At 42.3% G+C, this 25,523-nt stretch overlaps 2 protein-coding genes across 6 annotated transcripts in view; one reads left to right on the top strand and one right to left on the bottom strand.

Moving 5' to 3' along the window:
* Nucleotides 1-3,322: 3,322 nt before the first annotated feature.
* The window catches only part of Cisd2 (CDGSH iron sulfur domain 2), a 34,736-nt gene continuing 12,535 nt past the window's right edge, over nt 3,323-25,523 (bottom strand). For 3 of the 4 annotated variants that reach the window (XR_012887474.1, XR_012887473.1, XR_012887472.1), the window contains 3 exons: nt 8,095-8,290; nt 4,247-4,455; nt 3,323-3,504 (listed from right to left, as the gene is read on the bottom strand). Coding sequence is in view for 1 of the 4 variants with exons in the window: in XM_037413470.2 (XP_037269367.1) it covers nt 3,415-3,504; nt 4,247-4,455; nt 8,095-8,098 (303 nt within the window). In the remaining 3 variants the exon portion in view is untranslated. Of the gene's footprint in view, nt 3,505-4,246; nt 4,456-8,094; nt 8,291-25,523 lie in introns of those variants that run through there. The other variant, XM_037413470.2, reaches the window with a different exon arrangement.
* On the top strand, nt 8,414-25,328 carry LOC119161125 (ubiquitin-conjugating enzyme E2-17 kDa). 2 transcript variants are annotated; one of them, XM_037413469.2, is made up of 6 exons: nt 8,414-8,567; nt 9,872-9,935; nt 17,733-17,764; nt 17,871-17,948; nt 21,745-21,850; nt 25,036-25,328. In XM_037413469.2, exons 1-6 carry the CDS (start codon nt 8,544-8,546, stop codon nt 25,173-25,175), a joined length of 444 nt encoding a protein of 147 aa, XP_037269366.1. In that variant the 5' UTR covers nt 8,414-8,543; the 3' UTR covers nt 25,176-25,328. The 2 variants fall into 2 exon arrangements, with proteins under 2 accessions (XP_037269366.1, XP_075735983.1); XM_075879868.1 differs by lacking the exons at nt 8,414-8,567; nt 9,872-9,935 and adding an exon at nt 14,794-15,434.

Here is a 25,523-nt window from a genome sequence, read left to right on the forward strand (position 1 = left end):
ATCAAGGTAGAACTGATGAATGAATTGAATATATATCCGCGTGCTTCACAGCTTCTCTAGTCTCCACCTTCAGAGTACAATGGCCCACAAATTTTTGACAAGGTTTTTACTGCCTTTTGCTGTAGGCACCCCCTGCATGAACCTACACCTCCACATGGTCATTCATTTTAACAGCACAGCTCTTTAAGCGCAGAGAAATACCGTTAGTCGCAAACAAAAATTATCGTCATGAGCCAACACACGCTCCCTTCTTGCCGGATCGTGTGCACCGATTTGTCCGGCATGGGATGCAATAACTCTGATGAGTAAAAGAACGAGTACAGAAAGAGAGAAACGCATGGGAAAAACATAGCAAGACAAAGAGAAAAAAATGAAACAGAGGGAATCGAAAGAAATTGAGATATAAAGATGTGATAAATACTGAGATAAGAAATAAAGAGATACAAATAAATAGACAGGAAGAAAGAAAAACAAGGAAAGCCACCAAGCTGCCCACTTCCTTCAGACTTGGCACTACTTATGCAAAGCTGCCTTGATTCTTTTTTACTTAATACACATTTCGAAGTTAATTGATGCGTGGCTCATACCATATGCATGATTGCTACGTACATGAGGCACATTCTGGCAGTGTATACAAGTCAGGAACCTAATGCAGCCTTTATTTGAAGCTGCCAAACAAGTTCCCCCCTCGTGGAGATGATCACCAAAAGGATGACTGGAGCACATCCCCCTACCCTGTAATTGATGCCTCGGTTACACACGATTAAATATGTTAATCTCTAGCTAAGACTGGGCAATGCTGTAGATACAAACTTGGCTGGACATTTATCAGTACTGGCATCATCAAACACGGTATCATGCACCTCTTGAGACTCAAGATATGCCTATTGCAGTAACCACAAAAATGCTTAGTCACTCAAAGCTAGCCAATTATTACAGCTAAAGCTTGGCCTTAATAATTACAATTTTTGTTGACCTTCACTTTTTTACTTGGGTCAACCGATAACAAGAACAATCTTTTTATTTTCTAACAAAAAATATACAGCAGTAAGGAGCAAAATCGTGCAGTTTTGAGCATGCAGTAGTGCACGAGACCATTTGATTACGGTGCTGAAAACCATGCCTCATGAAGGATTTAAATTGTTTATACGCTATTTTCCTCCATCATTGTTTCTGCATGCATTTTATTTATAATAAATATGGCTAGATTGGTTAAATACATTTTGTGCCATTTTCCCCAAGTTTTAAAAGCAAGTTTTTACACCACCATGGATGCTTTTGTAGCAGTCATTGATTTATGTGGCAAGCACTTTCAGAAAAGGGCATTTTTCTCATGATTACTTTTAAAACATTTTTAACCTTGATGCATACTTTCTTCAAAACTGTCCAACCAATTATGCTGGCATATTTTTCATTTCAAATGAACATTCCAAACAGTCTGAACTAAAACTTGAATATAAAACAGAGCTATAATAAAAAAAATGATAGACTAATGCAAAGGTCTTAATTACAGTATACTACAGTGAGGGCAACATTTTTTTCTTGTGAGATGTAGAAACCCATTTTTCTAGCCAGGGAAAAAGTACCAAGCCAAGACCACAAGCATTCTTATTCAACGTTCTTAAGTTTATAATGAAACATGAAACAGTTGTTGAGATACAGAGCTGAAACCAAGACAACCCATTTACCCAACCATACTCCCATAAAAATGAATACCAGGATTTGAATAAACCACTTGCTTAAAACTGCCACCTGTAAAGACTCAGTTTTTCAGCTTTTATGTAAGGCAAGCACCAGCCTGCATAATCCTCATGATGAAACAGCATGATGCACAACATTAGCATATTTTTTAAATACAAGCAGGGTAAAGCAAAACTAAATTAATGGTCAGATTTTGTTCAAGGAGTATTCATACAATCCAACTAAGTTGGGAAACGCTAGACAATAACATTCCCAAAGAGCATTTCTCCATTTCTTTTTTTTGTCTAGGGTGAATGCTTTAATATGATTGATGTTGACCACTACTCGACAGTACTGTTTGTAGGCACACTAGTTGCTTCGTGCCATCGTACAAATAAAACTTTATTGCGGCGATCTCCGTGCGCACTCGCGACAGACGGGAATCTGGGTCGTCCTGCACCTGTTGTTTCTCCTCTTCCAACATGTCACCAGAGATCCTCCTCGCCCCGTTATGCAGATAAGTGGAATGTTTCATTTGAGAAAACATGTGGCAAACACATTTGCACGCTCACTACTCTCCTCTTTCAGCTTTGCCATTTCGTCATTTCTATATTGCTCCTAAGCAAACTCCATTTCCAGCACACCTGAAAGCACCACTGCCCCAATTATGTTTACCGATTGTCAGTTGTACATTGTTGAAACTATTATCAACCAAAATTGCTGAAAAATGTACTTCTAACATTGGCTACAGCCCAAAATTTATTACATCTTCCTCCAGGCCCCCCACCCAATTTTCACTGCCAGAAAATCTATGCAACGATGAGACATGCCTGCCCGCTTCAAATCACTTGTCCATGAGGGCATACACAGAATTACACATCGAAAAAATTCTAGTGCTTTGATGATGTTGCACAGACGAACAAGTTTGTTTCTGCACCTCCCGACAAAACTCTTGGCATGCAATTGACAGAAAAGGTGAATAAACAATTACAAAATACCACAAGTTGATTGATTGATATGTGGGGTTTAACGTCCCAAAACCACCATATGATTATGAGAGACGCCGTAGTGGAGGGCTCCGGAAATTTCGACCACCTGGGGTTCTTTAACATGCACCCAAATCTGGGCACACGGGCCTACAACATTTCCGCCTCCATCGGAAATGCAGCCACCGCAGCCGGGATTCGAACCCGCGACCTGCGGGTCAGCAGCAGAGTACCTTAGCCACCAGACCACCGCGGCGGGGCTGTGTGTGTGCGTGTGTGTGTGCGCGTGTGTTCCACATACCACAAGTTCTGGAGCACATCTATCAGAACATTGCTGCCTAGTTTTTCAATGTATCACATAGAAGTCAACAGCCCAGACCAACATGACAGCGAAAGCTTACTGTGCCAAAAGTTCATTTTTGCCAACTGTCAGATTTATCTCAGAGTGTGAGCAAAATTGAATAAACTGAGTCATAACTGAACCTACAAGTTTTTTTCTGATTCAACACCACTTTAAACGGGAAATCCCACTACACCTATTGATAACTTTTCAGGTTTCTTATCATTTCATTTTCTTGAATAGAAAGAATACAGTTAAAACAAGAGTGTCCCAATGTTTACCCGCATGTTCACAGCAACAAAGAAGAGAGTGTAGCCACAGTCTCAACAAAATTTATTTGAAACTAATAGCTTATAAGCGAGCAGGAGAACGTTCCAAGATATTTATTACGTTGTCCTGCTAGTACCTTTAGGCATCTTTTCGTTTGACAATTAAAGGGCCAACATTGTCGCCACATTCTTCATTGTGTTTGTTATGTGATCCATCGCAATAGGGGAACTGAAAAAAAAATATACAAAAATAAATTGGCATTGAACAAACATGCACAAATTTATTACAGCTGAAATTTTTTTACCAGCCACACATTATGCTACAGTTAAAGATAACCAAGATAGACAATTTTGCTATGGCAATAAATTTTATCACACAAATGTGTAAAGAAGAGATAGTTAATAAAGCACAAGGGAAGAAGAGCAGCAAGGAATTTATTTTTTAAGACTGGTGAATGACATAGTAACAGCAATTTGAGGCAAATCAGTATAAGTGCTCGATAATGTCCTGCACAAGTTGCAGAACATTTGTTAAAACAATGGCTCAAAAGAACAGGCAGCAACCAGCTTTGCTTTGAAGTTAGCTTGAACAATTTAGCATAGTAATAGAATGTAAAGTGCAAATGATAGTATAAATTTGATGCACAACTGGCCATATCATGTAGTCTGTTTGTCACACTTCAGAATGAATCACAATTCTCACATATGTCAAATATTATGGGGCATTCTGATATGTTTGTATATACATTTGCCAAACCAACGTGCAACAGTAAAAACAAGTTTTAAAGCTCCTAGACCCTTTGGTGATCTGTTGAACATTTGCCTTACTGAAATCACAGCCAAATAAGCGAATTCATACTACACAGTAAGAGGACATTTGAGTGCCAAGGTTCTGGCAAGCACATCACGAAGCGAGTGATTTCATTTAACTGAAGTGCACACGTTAGCTGGGAGCTGTGTCAAGGGCATACCTTTTTGGACTTCCAGCAACGGCAGAAGACTGCTTTATTTCCAATGTCTTCAATGTCAACAGAATTCACAATTTTGGGGTTAGTCATGTCGATCTGCAAATTAACACGTCCCTTTGCCTTGCTATATGACCTGTAGGCGAGGAAGGCAAAGCCTAATGCAGCTGCTGTGCCAAGCCACGGCAGATAGGGGAGGACAGTTTCCTTAGTGCCTGAAAGAAAGAAAAAAGGCACCTTTATTAGCAAGCAAGCTTTATGCGGCACGGAAAAAAAAAGAAAAGCCACTTTTACTGCCAGATGAGGCTTGATAAACCAGGAGCGACGCAAGCCAAGCAAGGGAGGCTACACAGCCGAAAAGTTGCTACGCCAGTTTGTCGTGAACTTTTACAGTGTCTGCTCAAACACAATTAACTTCCTAATCAACAGAAGAGCCAACGAATGAACATAATACATTTTGTGAATATTTGCAGGGTCACAACAGCTGTGATGCAAAAACGATGTCGCGTTCATGGGTTAGTCATCCGTGGTTACGGTGAAACTTTCTTTTCGTTGAAATTTTACCTTGCTTTCTACTTAAGTTTGTGACCTCTCTCTACAAAATTAATAGTTTTTAATCTTCACAAGTATCGTGCTTGCTGGTGACTCAGTAACATTAGGGTTATATGAACATCAGTGGCATCTATTTATTACAAGTTGTTTAAGCTCGCCAAGACATTGTCCTGTGGCCCAAGAAATACCATCTGGCGTAACCATCTTGAGCATCGGCTATCTTGTTTCCTCTTACCTTCCACTGTGGCTACAATTAATTTTCACTTCATTGAAAAAGTGGGCGGCTCACATGACAACCAAAATATTATTGAGAACTAACAGACAACATTGCCAAGGAAAGTATTCAAAATTTCAAAAATAGTGTCTTGTCCAAGAAACAAAAAGATGTTGGGGCTAAAGGCATATTGCCTGACAGAGGACCCAACACCCTTGTACACCAATCGTACAGCACAGATACTTGCACAATATACAACTTCGATTAAAAGAAAAAAGCACACAAACAAAAAACAGCATTCTCTGCATCTAGACCATGAACAAAAGATGCAATAAAAAAAATGGATCGCGTAAAAACTTTCACGTTACATTGAATCTGGCTTTAACTATACAAAGCTGGTATATACTTGACATAATTAATAATCACTCAGAAAAAAAATATTAGTCTAGGACATTAGAGACATGTGATATGCATAATATTTTCGTAGTTAGCAAAACAATTTAGTAAAAATTTCCATCGCTGGCCTATTACAATCGCTTGCATCAGTATTTCTTTATGATCCATCAAACCATATGTTCTACTGAATTAGCACATTTTTAACTTGCACTTTGAAGGACTTTCCTATACAATAAAAATTAAGCAAATGTTCTAATTAGTCTATACATACGTTAGTTTATCATAATTCGTTCGTTGTGGATGGCGTAAGCTTCGGTGGATGGGATAACTGTGTTGTCTAGCTCCTTCATTGTGCTCGTACAATTTTTTGCTGTATATGATTTGTAACACTCATGTTGTAGACTTGATCAGCACGAAGCATATTATATCTTTCAAATAGAGGTGCTGTCTTAAAGTTTGCATGATTTCCTTTGCGTTTAGAGTACAGGAGTTGTTATTAGCAGTAATTTGCCACATTACAAGTTATTAATGACATTAATAAAAGTCACAAACTCAGCAAAATAGTAATAAACATACACTATGTTTTACCCTAGACATGGTTTATGCAGACATGCATTTTAAATCACACAATCAAACTGGTCGCACAAAAAAACTCGTGCACTATGAAATAAATGTTGCGCTTATACTTGGCTGCTGACCCGCAGGACGTGGGATCGATTCCCGGCTGTGGCAGTTGCATTTTCAATGGAGGCGAAAAGGCCCGTGTGCTCAGATTTCAGTGCATGTAAAAGAACCCCAGGTGGTCGAAATTTCAGGAGCCCTCCACTACGGCGTCTCTCATAATAATATGGTGATTTTGGGATGTTAAACCCCACATATCAATCAATAAACATTGTGTTTGGGTCTTTAATGAGAAAGAAGTCAATTAGATGTATGTTCTCATTAATATTGTGCCTAATAAAGAAAAATGAGCTTTTTAATTTTCCACTTCTTTCCTTCAACTGAAAATAAGGAAGGTTCAATTTCAGGACTTTTGCATTCCACAGACATTTGAGATTGATATCCCTAATGACTGAGGGATTGGTACATATGAAAGTCTCTCTTCAATGCCTTGCTCCATAAACTCAGCAGTTGCCAAAATGAAGTGGCCACAAAAAATTCGCAATTAAACAGCTGACTAACGAGTTCAGCAAGCAGACAATGCGATGCAGTCCTTCATTTCTGCAAGCATATAAAACTAGAATGACACGGCATGCTGATTATACAATTAAGTTTTCAGAAACACAAGCCATACTGCCACCTTTTCGTTTGTGAACGTCATTTCTTTCTCACGTCGAGCAGCAAAAATTTGATATGAACTAGCCCATAGGGGAGGGAATTCGCTTCAACAAGGCAGAGCTTGACTACAGATATGACCTTTCGCCATTTACAGACCAAAATATTTTGGTGAAGTCCTCGTATGGAGAGATTTCGAAAAATGAATTGTTACGATCATTTGATTGAGATGTGGGGATTAACGTCCCAAAACCACCATACGATTATCAGAGACGCTGTATATAGATAGTGCAGGGCTCCGGAAACTTCGACCACCTGGGGTTCTTGCACCCAAATCTGAGCACACAGGCCTACAGCATTTTCCGCAGCAGAGTACCTTAGCCGCTAGACCATCGCGGCGGGACAATGAATCGTAACGAAAGGAGTCCCCGAGCCGAAAGCAAAAATTTGCAGGCAACTTAAATTAACATTTTTCGTGAACAAGGTCGGCGTAACCTTACCTAACTAATAAACATAAACAATACGTTTTATGACGTCTTGCCCAATCGCGCACCCCAATCATAATATGCGTGCCGACCAAAAAAGGAAAATCCGACGCAATCCCGTATATGGCCGCGCTGCTATTAAACACGCCGCGGGCAAGGAACAAATTACCAAAACGAGCACGCAGGAATAGATGCTCACTAGCTTAGCGCTTCAGAACAGCGCTGGAAGTCATGCGTAGGCGAATTTTCAGTTTCGGTTTACGCAAATACATCTAGCGTGAGTAGTTCCGAAACGAAACAAGCTGGTCAGCCACTAGTTATGAGAGTCTGGCGCGGCCTACTTACAGGCTAGCTCGCACGTATTCAATTCAGGCCACAGCCAGCCTGTCTACGGTGTTGAAATCCGAGGTCACAAACGTCCTCGCAGGATGCTGAAATAAGCTTTCGAAGACCTGATCCTGGGTAGCGCCTACATATCGGCATGGACTTTCGTCCAGCGAACTTTTCGCTTCCGCGATGTTCTTTCCATGTCCACAGGCGAAGAATTACGGGCCCTATTTAGAAGCTTTAAGGGGCAATTAGGCGCAATTAGGCGCAAATACGCAAGCAAGGCGATCGCACCATGTATACTAAATGGTGCCTATAAACGGTGCCAACATTATAACACTTTTTTTTTCTTTAACCTAGGCACAGTTTACGTAGAGACACATTTTAATTCACGCAATCTAACTGCGGTAGCGCAAGAAAACACGCTACATGTATGCACAATGAAATGAACGTTGCGTTCATGTCGTTAACGAGCAACAAAAGAGAGAGAAATAACTTTATTGGGTTGAAAAAGAAGGGGTTTAGTAGCTAGATGGGTGCTAACAAGATAACGCAGGTGCAGGCTTGGCCGACATGCAGAGTTCAGTAGACAAAATTGAGCTTACTCATTTCGCTTCAGGGCGCTACCTTCAAGAGCAAGTGGAATGATGGACGATCTATAAGGCGATCCCACTACAGCATGCTCCACCACGACGAAGCCCAATACACCAACTCCACGAGCCTGCAGCCACGGAGTTCGCACGATCGCACGGTTGGGCAACAACCTCGCGAATGAAGACAACTGCACAACTCGTGCCGCTCCTGCCCGTGCAAGTAAAGGGAAAAGATAACGACACATTAAATACTTTCTTTAAATTTTATAAACACTCAGTTTGTATTATAAAAAAATGTATATGAATAGTGACAGTTCTTCTATTTGTCGAATGAGTTTTCTTAAAAAATTGGTATATATATAAAAAAAAAAGAAGATCACTTGTACTAGCACGCGCAAGTCCACCGCTGCGCAGGGCGACAATTGTTTAGCCGTCGAGTCCAGGGGGTAGGCTTACTCGTCATGGCTTTGAAGAGGATTAACAAGGTAATGCTTCATGTTTCCCAGGTTTTTCGAAGCCTGGTTCTTTGCTTGGTGGTTGAGCGACCTCGTATCGAGCAAGTGCCATGAATATGCTTGCAGGATTGAGTTGGGGAACACTGCCATGTCAAGGTGCTTATAGGCCTACCACCGCACCGGTGCGAGTGAATGGAAGCCCATCTTTGCTTTTGCTGCCTTTGGGTCGTAGCCTTTATTTGCGTTTAACTGCGTGCAACTACTATGCGTTTCGGCGTCATCGATTTTTTTTCGCAATTTTGTGCGTCGCGATAAAACGTGTCGATAGTGCATTCCTCGTGTTACGGCATTTTCCCAGCACCGTATCAATGGTGTTTCGAAAGTTATGTTCCTCACCGGCTCGTTCCTAAAACGAACATTCGTCCTGATACGCCGTTGAAACTGTTCTCTTGCGGCAACTTGAGCGCTTCAACTCATTTAGGGCAATCGGCGCAGGTGTTGTCCTCGTATTGCGGTGGACGAATGCGATAAGCGAATGTGAGGCCGTAAATCTCCAGTTCTTCGGGCCTTTAAAAGAGCCATTTTTGATTGTTGCAGAGAAGTGTTTTGCTACGCGCCATACATTCTTTCGCTTTCTTCCTAAATTCGGCTCTCCGAAACCAGGCGAACGTTCGGCGATTATCGCAAACTGCGGCGTTCGCACGAAGGCTTGCTGCGAACTGCCTCCACGTTTTAATCAAAATCTGAATGAAGATAACTCTTGAATTCACTCAATATGCATGTAATGCTACGTATACGTTCTTCTGCGCATCGCAGCCTTTGAAGGTGTGAGTCACTCCTCGCAATGGAAATGACGACAGCGGACGTCGCCATCAAATGCGTTCTGCCGTTCGAATCTTGGCGCGGATGTTCCTCGCTTGTTTCCGGCCGCAAATAAATTTCCTTTCATTGAGCAGTATCGTGACTGGGTAAAACACTCTCGCCGAGAATCTTTGCTAATTCACGCCTGTGTCATTCGTTTAGTGGCACTGACCTTCAAGAATGCGCGACGGGCATTTGTTCAAACCTGTTAGACACCGGCAAGGAAGCCACCACCCCCTCCCCACGCTTCATCTTTTTCTTTAGAGTTAACCGAACGACGCGCAGGATCCCAGCTATTTCGTAGATTGAATTCTCGTCACCCTCGCTCATTGACGACATACCGTCCGTATGGTGAAACTGATACCATTGAGAATTTAATCCCTCTATTCTGGCTGCTTCACCAGCGTTGTCTTCCTAGGTCATTTAACGTTATGCAACATTGCTACATGCTTTTTTTTTTTTTCGATTTCTAGGAGTTGCAGGACTTGGGACGCGATCCTCCTGCCCAATGCTCAGCGGGCCCTGTAGGAGATGATTGTGAGAACTTTTTTTTTGGAATTCGAATTCACAGTATGATTGCATGCACACATATTTGAGCTGTTTTTTATTCTGACCAATCAATTGTGCATTTATGCTGTGCAGAAAGTAGTAGCTGCACTGTCACTTTCTGCACATGCCCATGCCACATGGAATAGGAAGATTACATTACCTTATACATCAGTGAATGTACTTAAGGTGGTAGCCATGCCATCTGCTTAATTTGTCAGCATCTCCAAGCATGAAGCAAACTGCTTGCTTAAGTGTCTACAAGTTAACTTTAGTTGTAGGAATCCTTTTTTGCTGCAGTAACTAATTGGTCATAAGTGTCACGGTATAATTGTGTAGCATTTAGACACCATTGCATTTTGCTCACGAGTAATTCTGTAATGTTCTCATTTGGATTAAAAGCAATGCTGTTACTTTCCTAGTTGTTTCATAAACCTCAGTCAAACTTTGTTGATGAGTTATGCCATGACAGTACGGCACAATGTAAAAGAGAATTTCATTTAAATAGTATGGGAAGCGTGTTGGCTTGTAAGCAGAGCCATTGTATGCACTTTTGTTCCGAAAGCAGTTATATGGACACTCTCGGCTGGATTTTGCTTCCGGCGTCATTCACTGTATATGTGTGTGTGTCTGTGTGTGTATATATACACAGACACAGACGCACAGAAAGAAAATTAGTCCAGAAAACCAGAAAAGGACTTTGGCGCCTGGAATCGAATGCCTGACCTCTTGCTTGTAAGTGTGAGGCATTAGCCACTGAGCCACAAAGGAGCACCTCCAAGGTTGAAACGGCAAGCTATTTATATCTACCAACTTACCTTTCCTATGCCCATCTTGGGGGAGCTATCGCGTTTTCACCAGTACCAGCGAAATGGTGCAATGAATGCGCATCGCCAAGCATGAAGCAAACTGCTTGCTTAAGGGTCTACAAGTTAACTTAGTTGTAGGGGTCCTGTGTTGCTGCAGTAACTAATTGGTCATAAGTGTCACGGTATAGTTGTGTAGCATTTAGACACCATTGCATTTTGCTCACGAGTAATTCTGTAATGTTCTCATTTGGATTAAAAGCAATGCTGTTACTTTCTTAGTTGTTTCATAAACCTTAGTCAAACTTTGTTGATGAGTTATGCCATGACAGTACGGCACAATGTAATAGAGAATTTCATTTAAATAGTATGGGAAGCGTGTTGGCTTGTAAGCAGAGCCATTGTATGCACTTTTGTTCCGAAAGCAGTTATATGGACACTCTCGGCTGGATTTTGCTTCCGGCGTCATTCACTGTATATGTGTGTGTGTGTGTGTGTGTGTGTGTGTGTGAGTGAGAAAGAAAATTAGTCCAGAAAAGGACTTAGGTGCCTGGAATCGAATGTTTGCCCTCTTGCTTGCAAGTGTGAGGCATTAGCCACTGAGCCACAAAGAAGCACCTCCAAGGTTGAAACGGCAAGCTATTTATATCTACCAACTTACCTTTCCAATGCCCATCTTGGGGGAGCTATCGCGTTTTCAGCAGTACCAGCGAAATGGTGCAATGAATGCGCATCGCCTTAGAAAAGGGACTTTAGCGTCGCCTGATCGTCGCGGTGAGGTGGACGCTCATGCGTGCTCGATTATCTCGTGGTGGGGAGAATCGTACGCCTTGGACTTTCACTGAAATGATTGTTGTAGTTACCGGGCGCATAAAGTTCGCTACACAGTCTCCAGTTGCGAAAAGGGCACGCTTTTCAGACACAGCGAAGTAATAAAGGAGACGTGAGCAATGGGGGCCACATTTCAATCTGCCATTCTTAGCGTGACATTCCAATTTGTTGTTATCGCATTCATTGCTTCGCCTTTACTGCAAAGCAGCGACTGTTTTTTTTTTATATGTTCTGATAATACTGCCATTTAAACAGTGCCCCCATGTTGCCCATGTGATGTTTGTAGTTAGATTATGTGTACGTAAAATCATCTTCCTAAGCTGGAACCAACTTCTAGATAATCAATCTGTCATTTTCCTGAGTTCTCCAAATTACAAGCTTGGAAAGGTAACTGCATAAGTAACTCGCATGAATGTCTCACTGACATTTGCACAAGTTTGTGGGTTTAACTGCAACCACTTTGTATTGGAATAGTTTGTGTAAGAACATTGGTAACTCACGAGGTCAGAATCTAGTAGAACCTCCACTGCTATCAGCCTTTTAGCCTAGTTGTATACTTGATGTACAACTAGGCTAAAACTAGGACAGGCCACCATTGAAACCTGAACTTGGCAACGTTTAACGCTAGAACCTTATCTAGTGAGGGAAGTCTAGCTGTACTATTCGAGGAGCTAGACGGTGTTAAATGGGATATAATAGGCCTCAGTGAGGTTAGGACAGATGAGGCATATACGGTGCTACAGAATGGGCATGTCCTTTGCTATCAGGGCTTGGCTGACAGAAGAGAACTGGGAGTGGGGTTCCTAATTCACAGAAACATAGCTGGCAACATAGAGAAATACTATAGCATTAATGAGAGGGTGGTAGGTATCAAAATTGAACTGAATAAGAGGTACAATTGATTTGATTTGTGGGGTTTAACGTCCCAAAACCACCATATGATTATGAGAGACGCCGTAGTGGAGGGCTCCGGAAATTTTGACCTCCTGGGGTTCTTTAACGTGCACCCAAATCTGAGCACACGGGCCTCAACATTTCCGCCTCCATCGGAAATGCAGCCGCCGCAGCCGGGATTTGAACCCGCGACCTGCGGGTCAGCAGCAAAGTACCTTAGCCACTAGACCACCGCGGCGGGGCAATAAGAGGTACAAGATGAAGGTGGTACAGGCTTACGCGCCTACATCCAACTATGATGACGCTTCAGTTGAAAGCTTCTATGAAGATGTGGAATCGGCAATGAGTAAGGTAAAAACGCAGTATACTATACTGAGGGAAGAAGCAGGCTAGAGACCAGGCAGTAGGAGATTATGGTATCGGTACTAGGAATGCCAGAGGAGAGCTACTAGTACAATTCACAGAACGCAATAATTTACGGATCTTGAATACTTTCTACCAAAAACGAGAAAACCGCACGTGGACATGGAGGAGCCCTAATGGCGAAAATAAGAACGAAATAGACTTTATAATGAGTGCACACCCAGGCATCATACAGGATGTGGAAGTGGTTGGCAAGGTACAATGCAGTGACCATAAAATGGTACGGTCTCGAATTCGCCTAGACTTCAAGAAGAAACGACAGAAACTGATACGCAAGAAGCCAATCAATGAGCTAGCACTGAGAGGGAAAGTACGGGAATTCAGTCTCGCTTCAGAACAGGCACTCGGCTATTAGTGAGGAAACCAACCTTAGCGTAGATACAATGAATGATAATCTGATGAGTATTATTACGGAGTGTGCAGTGGAAGTTGGAGGCAGGGTAGTTGGACAGGACACTGGCAAGCTTTTCCAGGAAACGAAGAATCTCATTAAGAAGCGTCAAATCATGAAAGTCTCAAGTACAACAGACAGAATAGAACTGGCAGAGCTTTCAAAGCTGATTAATAGGCGTAAGGTATCCGATGTAAGAAGGTATAACATGGAGGAAATTGAACACGCTCTGAAAAACGGAGGAAGCGTCAAAGCAGTGAAGAGGAAACTTGGGATAGGCGAAAAGCGGATGTATGCGCTAAGGGACAAAGAAGGCAAAATAACTACCAATATGGATAGTTAAAATAGTGGAGGAGTTTTACAGAGATCTGTACACTAGCCGGGACAACCATGACCTTAATACTGCAAGAACTAGCAGTAACCCAGATGACACCCCACCAGTAATGATAAAAGTCGAAAAAGCTTCGGAGAGCATGCAAAGAGGCAAAGCTGCTGGTGAGGATAAGGTAACGTCAGATCTGCAGAAAGATGGAGGACAGATTGTGTTAGAAAAACTAGCCACCCTGTTTACGAGGTATCTCTTGACTGGAAGAGTACCAGAGTCTTGGAAGAATGCTAACATAATCTTAATACATAAGAAAGGAGATGACAAGGACTTGAAGAATTACAGGCCGCTTTGCTTACTCTCTGTAGTATACAAGCTATTTACAAAGGTAATTGCTAACAGAGTAAAGAAAACATTAGAATTCAATCAACCGAAGGAACAAGCAGGATTTCGAACAGGCTACTCAACAATCGACCACATTCATACTACCAATCGGGTAATAGAGAAATGCTCAGAATATAGCGGACCACTATACATAGCCTTCATATATTACGAGAAGGCGTTTCAGTAGAAATATCAGCCATCATGCAGACACTGCGGAATCAGGGCATCGATGAAGTATATATAAAGATCCTGGAAGAAATCTACAGGGGATCAACTGCTACCATAGTGCTTCATAAAGACAGCAATAGAATACCAATCAAGAAGGGTGTAAGGCAGGGGGATACAATCTCCCCAATGCTATAGTTACCGCGTGCTTACAGGAAGTTTTCAGAGGCCTAGAATGGGAACAGTTAGGTATAAGAGTTAATGGAGAGTACCTTAGTAACCTGTACTTCGCCGATGACATTTCATTGCTGAGTAACTCGGGGGACGAATTGCAACTGATGATTACGGAGTTAGACAAGGAGAGCAGAAAGGTGGGTCTTAAAATTAATCTGCAGAAAACGAAAATAATGTACAACAACCTCGGAAGAGAGCAGCGCTTTGCGATAGGTAATAGTGCACTTCAAGTTGTAAAAGACTGTCAACTTAGGGCAGGTAATAACCACGGAGCCGAACCACGAGATTGAAGTAACTAGCAGAATAAGAATGGGGTGGAGCACATTTGGCAAGCACTCTCAAATTATAACAGGTAGATTGCCACTATCCCTTAAGAGGAAGGTATATAATAGCTGTATTTTGCCGGTACTTAGCTACGGAGCAGAAACCTGGAGACTTGCAAAGAGGGTTCAACTTAAATTGAGGACGACGCAGCGAGCAACAATGGAAAGAAAAACGGTAGGTGTAACCTTAAAAGACAAGAAGAGAGCAAAGTGGGTTAGAGAACAAACGGGGGTTAAGGATATCATAGTTGAAATCAAGAAGAGAAAATGGACATGGGCCGGGCATGTAGCGCATAGACAGGATAACCGCTGGTCATTAAGGGTAACTAACTCGATTCCCAGAGAAGGCAAGTGAGTTAGGGGAAGACGGAAGGTTAGGTGGGCAGATGAGGTTAAGAAGTTTGCGGGTATAAATTCGCAGCAGCAAGCACAGGACCGGGTTAACTGGCGGAACATGGGAGAGGCCTTTGTCCTGTAGTGTACGTAGTCAGGCTGATGATGATACTTGATATTGGTACTTGGCCAATGTAAGTGATGTTGCCAGTTAATATGAAGCAGGATGTTATTCCAAAAAGAAAGTATGATGTTAGATTGTGAATTTACATGTATTAGTTCATGCAGTTGCACTGTCAGCGCAAATGTACGATTACACGCAGTCAGCACTTGCAAAGCGTCACCCTCATTCTTCGAAGCTGTGTTCCTGGAAACAAATAGGTATGAATCCCTTATGAGGCTGCCATGCGGGACGGTTTAGGCTCAATTCTCAGATATAGCAGTTATATTTCGGTGGGGATGAAATGCTCTGGTACGAAAGTCACCGACAATTTTTCTTGGCAATGAAGACAAAGCTACGGGGCGGGCAACTGCATTCGTACTCCTCCGTGAAGTAGTCTGGTTGGGCTCGTGCTTCAAATGACAGCATTGTTCAAATAACATTGCACACTCTACTCGCTATGTTTTTTTGGACATTAGTATCATTCGTCACAAGGGCTTATCTGCAAAGTCTCCCGGATTATCCTGGACACTCCCAGATTTGGGCCATTCCTCATGTTTGCACGGTTGTCCGGAAAATCTCCCGGAAATCGACATTTCTGTGCGTGATCTGGCCGCATTGACAAAAATGCAGCCCAATCTGATTCAAGCTTTTTGGAAACCCATCGCATTTTATTGTACACGGATTCAGGTGGCCTTCGTGTAAACATACAGTACTCTCATGCGAAACTGGCAAATGGGAATTCGTGAAATTCTCCAGCCAAATTCTACTGTGTCCATTGGGCCAAACTTTGCATGTTGCAAACCCTTTTTCTCATCGCCGGACAGTCATATGAACGTCACTACTGAATGAAAAGCTGAGAGCAGAGTACTTGAAGCTTCAGGAGGACGCGTGCAGCCAGCGCATGCAGTGTTAGAACTGTGGTTATTATTTGGCGCAACCGCTGTGGACTAAACCGTGGCCCCTCTCGACATGATCGTGTATTGCGACGACTAGAGCTCCGAAAGTGCACACACTTCCAACGCTTGATCAGTCGTAGTGACGCTGCTTTCCACAAACGCTGCAGACAAAACCGCGGCAGATGCGATTATAGATGGAAAAAAAAAACTTTGGTTTTGAAGGCTCATGCAGCTAGCGTATGTGGATTGAAAAACGGAACTAGTTTCCCACAACCGGCGCGTGCGAAACCGCGGTCGCGGCGATGTGACTATCAATAGCGGCTACTAGCCAAGGGCACGCGGCTGTTAAGGCAGCAGTAAATTAAAGGTAGCAAAGATGTAAAACAGGCTCAAAGTGTGTTGGCGTTCCTGTCGAAAGTTTAATTTTCAGTTGGCCCTCAAGTGAAGCTTCAACCCGTGCTTTCGTGGCCCCCTTGGCACCCTACCCTTGTGTATTTGGCCACTCCAAACCTCCTTTGTCATTGCGGCGGTGTCCCACAATGCCAGTTAACGAACCCCTCTCCCGTTTTTTGGAAGGGGGGCGTCAATAAATCGGTGCAACACCCCCACCCTTCTGATAATTAAAAAAAACCTTGAACTTGGCAGGTATGCAGGTGACTTATTTCACTCGCGCCTTGATGATAGCCACCAATCAGCCCCGCCGTGGTGGTCTAGTGGCTAAGGTACTCGGTTGTTGACCCGCAAGTCGCGGGATCGAATCTTGGCTGCGGCGGCTGCATTTCCGATAGAGTCGAAAATGTTGTAGGCCCGTGTGCGCAGATTTGGGTGCACGTTAAAGAACCCCAGGTGTTCAAAATTTCCAGAGCCCTCCACTACGGTGTCTCTCATAATCGTATTGTGGTTTTGGGATGTCAAACCCCACATATCAATCAAATAGCCACCAATCAGTTAGTGCCCTCCTTGTTATTTCTACCCATTTAAGGTTTATTTTGGCCTTCACTGTCTCTAAACCCCAAGGCTTAGAAAAATTCCGGGCCATTATCTTAGACTATAGGGTAGCGCCCTTTACAGACGGTGAGTCGAAATAGCTGGCGGGCGATGAGTGCGCACCTGAAGACGGAGATGCCATTTTGACTGAGGTGCGCGGGTGAAACGTGCGACATTTTCAGAAGCACGAAAACTTGAAATGACAGTGCGTAAATTTAAAAAATTATGACTATCATCTCGGTGCGCACCAACATTTGGGCTCGCTGCGTCTCTTCATAAACAGTACCCGGTAGAAAATCGAGTAACACTGTTTTTTAAGAGTTTCACGCCAAAAACATGGACATAAAAATGGGAATATATTTATCAGCTATGGCACTCGCCCGGTTTGGCTCCATAGCCTTCCCTTCATTGCCAATAAAAGTTGACCGCGAGTATAGGAGCTTTTGTGCATGAGCTTTTGTAGCACATGATATTGTGGGAAACCTTGCTGTAGTGCCGCCAAGGCTGAGGATCGTGGGGCATTTACATTTACTTTTCATGTATAATTTATTAACATGGCTTTTTATATGCATTAGGAGCTTGTTTCTCCACAGTGTGCTTTCTGATTTGCTTTGCATTGCTTTTGCATTACAGTATTCCACTGGCAGGCAACAATTATGGGACCCGTAAGTTTCTGCTGTTTTCACTGTTGCAGTATTTTCAATAATAATGCCCTTGGTTGTGTGTGGTATCTAGGAATGTATTGATTGGTGCTGTTCATTTCTTTTGCAGCCTGACAGCCCCTACCAAGGTGGAGTGTTTTTCCTTACCATTCACTTTCCAACAGACTATCCATTCAAACCGCCTAAGGTAAGTAGCCTTGTTTAATTTGCTGGCATAATTATAGTATACCTGCCAAGTCTCCCGGATTATAGTCTCCCGGTATACATAATTATAGTATACCTGCCAAATCTCCCGGAAATCGAAATTTCTGTGCGTAATCTGGCCGCATTGATAAAAATCCAGCCCTTTTCGATCCAGGCTTTGTGCGAACCCATCGTGTTTTATTGTAAACTAATTTAGGTGGCATTCATGAAAAGTATGCAGTATCTTGGTGATGTAAAACTGGCAGATCCAAATTCACAAAATTTTCCAGCCAAATTCGACTGTGTATCAAGGGCAAAATTGAGATGTTCATAGCACTTTTCCTCATACATACTAAGTGGATAGAACTCGATGCCAGTACATTATGCTGGAACACCTTGTAGTTTGATGACATGAACTTGCAATCAGTTTTGTTCTTTAGTCCCGAAAGCATTGACATTACTCATGCTTGCCTCTTCAGTGCATATTCTGCATGAAGCATATTCCCATTTCATTTATTTATCCTCACTCGCACGAAGCATTTCTGAGGGCAGTGGTGTACATGAAATAACAAATTATGAAAAGAAACAATTTCAATGGATTTTCGAGATCTGGCGGGGACTGCGAAGTAGTAGTTTGCAAAATCGAACAATCCGAAAAATGGCCAAGCTGCAAAAGTTAAGTTTATTTAGATTAGAAAAGCCTGAAAAAAAAAATTGCCAATAATGCCATGCTTGGTGCTGTTCTTGGGGACGAGCAAATTTGTTCCTATTTGTGCTACGGTAATATCGTGGGCAAGCGCGTTCGCAATCGGTGCCACCGACCGTTGTGAGTGGCAAAGTTGGTGGCTCCATAAAATCGAGCAAACAAAAGATGTCGGTCACGAAATGCATTGCTGATAAGTCATAATCTAGTTTAAAGGGGCCCTGCAACATTTTTTGCTTGTTGATAGTAGAATGGTTTCACTAAACAAGCTTATTGCTTTGCAAATCTACTGCCATAAAACTGCCCAGAATCTGTCAAATATGAGTGAAGTTGCAGAGATTTGTTGCATTCTTTTAATGCTTTCAGTCTTTCGAACCAGTGAGTGCATTGTAGCCTACGTAGGAGTAGGGGGATTACATGGGAGGAAAGAAGGTAAAAAGCATCGCGACCTGCAAAATTTTTTTTCTCCTCTTCAAACACCCACTTTACTTTTAGTGTGATAAAAAGTGCAAGGGCGCATAGCTTGTGCTCGCTCGTGATCGCACTGAAAGTATTAAATTCAGTGAAATTTATTAGCACTGAAAATACTAACACTTCAAATTTAGCAGCGTTTGCCAACTATACGGTTCCAGGGCTCTTGCAGGGCTCCTTTAAAATTGAATATCTCCATCTGAGAGTACTGTACAGTGCTCTAAAGATGAGGTTTTTCATGAAGATGTATAAGGGAGTTCTCGAGCACAGATTTATATATAAGCTTGGGTGCCACAGGCTGAAAGCAGTCTGTATTTCTATCATGTTTCTTAGCCTTACTTTTTTTACTGTTTGTTAGCGTTAAAATAAGTACAGTTCGTAAATATATCTTGTTCCAGATATTTTATATTGTGAGCAAATATCTCGAGACTGATTATTTATTGGCAACTCTTCTTCAAGGGGTTGATAAAAATATTAATCTTCCCAGTTTTAATTTTTTTGTTGTCTAACTGTAATTTTTACTGCTTCAATAGGCATCGTGCATACAGATTAGTATTTGGGTGAAATATTCAACCTATGTTTTATAACACCTATTTGAAATATTTGAAGTTTTAAGATTCTAAAATGGCACTTCATTGCCCCGGGCTGCCAAAGGCACCAACAAGCTGACATCATCGTCATAAGAGATTTAAAATCTTAAACATAATGTTTACCTTCTCTTGCTCTGAAATAAATTCGAGAGCTAGGTCGTAGTATAAAATATCAACGCAAATTTTTAGCTTGTAGTTGTGCTCAACATCTGTTTGTGTTCTAATTGTGGTGAAGTCAAAGTATCCAAATACACATGCAGTTTGAAAATTTTGGTTAAGCATTTGACGACCCTTTCTAAAAATTGTGAATTGTTTGGTGATGTCACTTCCATAAGAAATGCTTCTGGCGAGAGCCACTACATGCTGATTTGGTTGACGGTAATGCTTTGAATAAAATGTTATTTTTATTTTTACCGACACTAAAGGCATCTTCCACTATTCTGCATTATCCACAAATAAGCTATGACACCACAGAAAATTCGTTCAGCAGAAAATTACACTCCCAGCTGTGGTATTCTGTGAAAACGATGACGAGGCCCCTCACTTGCGTCACCTAATGTCAATGCTCACAGAAATGTTAGTCGTAAGCTTTACACAATGCTCGAACCAGCCAGCTTCTTGTTCCAACCTATGAAACATAGCACGGCTTTAGCATGCGCCTAGCACCAGGGTGGGGAAGTAGCAGACAACACAGGGCACGAACCGCCCTTGTGATTCTGTGCGCACACTCCGCGTTTCCAAACCGCGCCAGCAGTAAGCGCCCCGCATGCTCGCGTGTTCAGTCACGGTGGACCGTACTGTACATTTCTCAATTCAGCTATTATATCCATAACCCCCTTTTGTTCCCTGACTCACTCTGCTCTCATCCTATCTCCTAATGTTACACCTATAATATTCCTCTCCATCGCTTGCTGCGTAGTCCTAAATTTTAAGTCTTTGAAAGCTTCCGGGTTTCTGCTTCTATTTTCTAATCTTTATTTGGCAACAGGTGCTCATCTTTATTGGTTCGATCTCATTTCTGCCACAAGTACTGGTAATTTACCTCATTTCACGGCACATTTGATATCAAACCATGTTTTTAATTGTTTTTTTGCAATTTGCATTGTCTGTGAAAATATATTTCATAATAGACGATAAAATTTGACTCTTAGTCAAGACTTTGAACTCCAGGAGTTCCTTGGCAAATTTAGCCTCTGTTCCTAAAACGCCAATTGTTGCTCTCTAAGCTAACATTTTTTTTCTGCTCCAAAAAGTAGAAAAACGCTTTCATCACTGCCATGTTTTGGCTTATGAAACCCTGATAATCATCGTGGGTGTCTTGTGCTAAGTTCCGGGTGCGATCATTATGCAGGCGGAACAAAGAGTCAAATTCTTACAAAAATAAACCTGCAGGCACTTGTAGATTGAGCCATTAATATTATATTTACACTGCAGCTACTCCAGACATACGTCATCTAGTAGTGTACTTGTTGCCAGGTCTCCTGGAGCCATTTTGCAGTAGTTGTGTCAACTCTTTAAAGGAGAGTGTATCACTTCTCTTCTTATGTACTGTGCTAACGGTATTCATGGGCCTGGTGTGCCAACTGTATTTGCAACTGTGCAACTGCTTTTCCATGTGATCTTTCAGGAACTGAACTGATAGCGGTCGACATGCATTCAGTGAAAGTAGTGTTGCAAAAGACTAAACAGATTTTGTATGGCTGTTCGAAAAAAGTCAAATGGCTTGCTTCAATGAAGGTGACATTCTTGCTGCTGAGCAGCTGATGCTTTACTTGCTGCATAGCGTCAACTTGCCACATACACGTTTCAGCGTGAACGCCACCCATGGATAATTCGAGTACAATATACAACCTTCCTCTTGCTGTCATTCGTTTGCTTTGCCCTCTGCATGAAACTGGCAAGCTTTTGTTTTATGTTGTGCTGGTAATTTTTGGACTATACAAAAATTGCAGCCATGGAGCCCATCCTAGCATGTTGCAACTCTGGTGTTAATGTTGTGCTGTGTGTTTATTTGCCTTTTTTTTTTTCTTCTGCAGGTAGCCTTTACTACGCGAATCTACCACCCAAACATCAACAGCAACGGAAGCATTTGTCTTGATATCTTGAGGTCTCAGTGGTCTCCAGCTCTCACAATATCCAAGGGTGAGAAAAAGTCCCCCTCCTCTCCCTTTTTTTTTCTCCCCTTGTAGTTCTGCGCTGGTGGATTACTATCTTTGTTTCATTAACTTTCGTTCACCTAGAAAGTTTATACAAGACTAATTTTACCATACTAAATGCAGTTTAAACCTTTGGAGGCAGCTCTCTCCCTGGCCCCTGGCATTCTGCCTATTATTGCATACCCACAATTTTCACATTGATTGTGACACATCTGCATTGTAAAAAACTATTTCTTGCCTTTTTTCATCAAGATAATATTTATACTGAAATATAACTGGCATATTCTTTTCATTATATTTTTATGAAATGTGCATTAGTAGTGTTCATTAGGTCTGTGCAGTTAGCAACAGTCTCCCATTCCTGCAGAGTCCCCTGGATTTCAACCATTTCATGCATTTGTAGGGATGGCTGCAAAATCTCCTCGAAATATAAATTCTGTGTGTGGTCAGGCTTCATTGATAAAAGTTAAACCCATTCCGATACTGGCTTTTTGCACACCCATCACTTTATGATGTAAACAAATTTAAAAGGCATTGACTGAAACATATAGTAGCATCTTGGTCATACAAAAGTGGCTATGAATTTGTGAAATTCCTCAGCCCAATTCCACTGTCCAAAGGGCCGAAATTCAGATGTTTCGTATACTTTTGCACCAGGAACGCAATTTTTGATGCCGAAACTAGAAAAAACGCTATCACAGCTTAGTGCAAGTGATTTAGACAGCAGCTCGAGAGAGTGACCGATGCAGGCGAATAGTCTGCTTTGCGCTCCGAAGTATGCACTTCGTGGCCGTTCCCCAATGTTTTCTCTTTAAATGGTAACGAAAAAGCAAACATGCACTGAGGACACATGATCGTAAAGGCTTCTTAAAGTGCATATCTAAACGGCTGTGTGCTTTGTGCCTACCGTCTTGTCCTCCTGTTTTGGTAAACAAGCTGGTTCACAATAAATCATGCTGCTCATTTGTGCGCTTTCGATGTGCACAGATGAGGGCAATGTGAATGAAGGGCGCAGCAAGAGTGTTTGGAGAAATTAGGCGGTGACGAAACTTTAGAGTCAGTATCCACAAGCGTGCCTGTAGTGATTGGCTACATTATTATCCTCGGGAAGCTTGTATATGCCAAGGGCCTCGGCAAAGAGCATGCTGCTGCTTTAAATAAACTCGAGACTACCAAAATTGCTTCTGCTCTTTGAAATGGACATGCACACTCCTTTCAAAGATAATTTTTTGCGCTAGCCTGTGTAAAACGACATGTTTGAGGGGGGAGGGGGTAAACAGCGTGCACACCTTTTCCTGTTCTCTAGGTGTCCGGATTAGTTTTCCTTCAATTTGGCAGGTATGACTCCCAGTGTGCAGTTTCATAGCCATCACCATATTGCAGCAGAACATGCTATTTTGTGGGCTATGGCAGGTTTATTTTGGGCTGAACTGCAATCTCTCTGCCTTCTAGTTTCCAACAAAATAGGCATTGAACCGAAATATTTTCTGCCTAAGAAAACTGCTGGGGATTTTCCATAAGTCAATTTTGAAATATTTGCTTAACTGACAGTCGTACTAGTGAGTTCACTGTGTTAGGCATATTCCTATTTCCCTTTGCTTTAAGCTTTCAAAGTTTTCTGTGATTTTTTTTTTTTATTTTGCAATTCGTCACGATCCTTGCTCAAGAGCACTGTCATTATCAACTTGGAGGTTGCTGACATATTGTCTTGCAATTTTTACTCCTATCCCGAGACAATCTATCTCCTTGTCTGACACTTTTGTTCATCTAAATTTTATTGCTTGCCTTGTGGAGAAACAGTTTAGCTGTGAAGCTTTTGTAGACATCAGCTAGGTAGTTAATAGATGTGAAGCGTGTTTTGAGCTCTTTGATCTAGCGGGGTCCGCACTCCATTGCACATGCGTCCTCCTCCTCTCCTACACTCCCCCATCTTGCAACGCCGATGCTGGCAGCGTCTACTAGCTACTACACTCGCTCCCCCCTCTCTCGCTTCTAGGTATCCCTCCCTGCAGCATTTACACCCCCATTGCTTATGCGCGTCCCCTCTCTCCCCTCGCCTAACAGTGTCTGCTAGCAAGTTTCTTGATTGAAAAAACACTGTTTGCACTGCACAACTGTGCGCTGGCCAACCGTATACTATATAGCCACTTAGTCTTGACCTCTAAGGTAGTGCCGGTGGGAGATTTCTGCTAGGTGTTGTTGAACAACAAAAATTCGCAGTGTGTGTGTTGACCAAAAGTGGACTGCGGGTGTCTGTCCAATCGGAGTCTTGTCTCATGCCCTAGCCCTGCCGCAGTGGTCTAGTGGCCAAGGTACTTGGCTGCTGACCCTGGCAGGTTGCGGGATCAAATCCCAGCTGTTCAGCTGCATTGTCAGTGGAGGCGAAAATGTTGTAGGCCCGTGTGCTCAGATTCGAGTGCATGTTAAAGAATTCCAGGTGGTCGAAATTTCCAGAGGCCTCTACTACAGCGTCTCTCATAATGATATGGTGGCCTTTGGGACGTTAAACCCCATATATCAATCGATCGTATCGTGCCCCATTAGCAGCGATTGGCGGCGTGTTTTAGTAGGAAACACCGGTCCATCACTTCTTGCTTAGTGCATCCGCAGGCTTCTGCGCAATGCCGTGATGAGCACCAGTGTCAACGCCACTGTCGGTGTAAGATTTACCGGACGCTGCTTCGCATCTACGTATGGTTCCCTTTAGTGGGAGATGTACTTTTTTTATGTTTTATGGTTCTGCTTGGTGACTGACCTTTCCGCAGGTGCCTTTTTCTGTGTTCTTTATGAATGCCCATACCAAGAGGTTTTCATATCCAGATTTTCTCAGTTACTTGATAAATTGCAAGAATGTGACCATGGTAAGCCCTTTTTCTGAGGCTTGGCTGTAAAGGCAACAGAAAACTGTGCTTTTGCATGTATAGTATTTTTGAGTGTTCCACCTGTCCTGGCTCACTAGTGAGTAAATAATCAGTTGCCAGACATTGGTTTTATTGTATGTTGCCACACTGTAATTCCCAGCTATCGCAGTTTAACTGCTGCATAAATATTAGAGGGGAGGGGGTCATTAGCTAAGTGTATTTCAGTAGGACAGCATTAAGCGCACAATACTGCACACTGTGGCATAGCCATCTGCTTTTTTTTTTTACTTTGCCATATTTTTGCTTGCAGTTTTGCTTTCCATTTGCTCTCTGCTGTGTGATCCCAACCCGGATGACCCTCTGGTTCCTGAGATAGCCAAGATATACAAGACCGACCGAGAAAAGTACAATGACCTAGCAAAGGAGTGGACCAGGAAGTACGCCATGTGACTCTACCAAGGATTTTCTCCAGGCTTTTTTTTTTTCCAACATTCTTTGTATCCCCTGTAAAATGGGGATCTAAACCCTATGGTAGTGCAAAAGATCGTGTCAGCCGCTGCTTTGGAAAGTCTGTGCTTTGTGTAAATAAAACCATCTTTTACAGTTGTTTCTCCTTATTTGCAGCTGCAAGTAGTAACAACTTGACCTGTGAAGCATTTGATAAAGTTGATCGGGTGCTTTGGTATGAATGTGCATGTGTGTTTGACTTGTAAGCATATATAAGGGATAGCACTCCAGGTTGGGCGAGTTGGTGCATTATAGTGAATTGCTATTATATTGCATTTAGTGCCTATCCTG

This window comes from Rhipicephalus microplus, chromosome X, assembly GCF_043290135.1.
Source record: "Rhipicephalus microplus isolate Deutch F79 chromosome X, USDA_Rmic, whole genome shotgun sequence".
Taxonomy (NCBI): domain Eukaryota; kingdom Metazoa; phylum Arthropoda; class Arachnida; order Ixodida; family Ixodidae; genus Rhipicephalus; species Rhipicephalus microplus.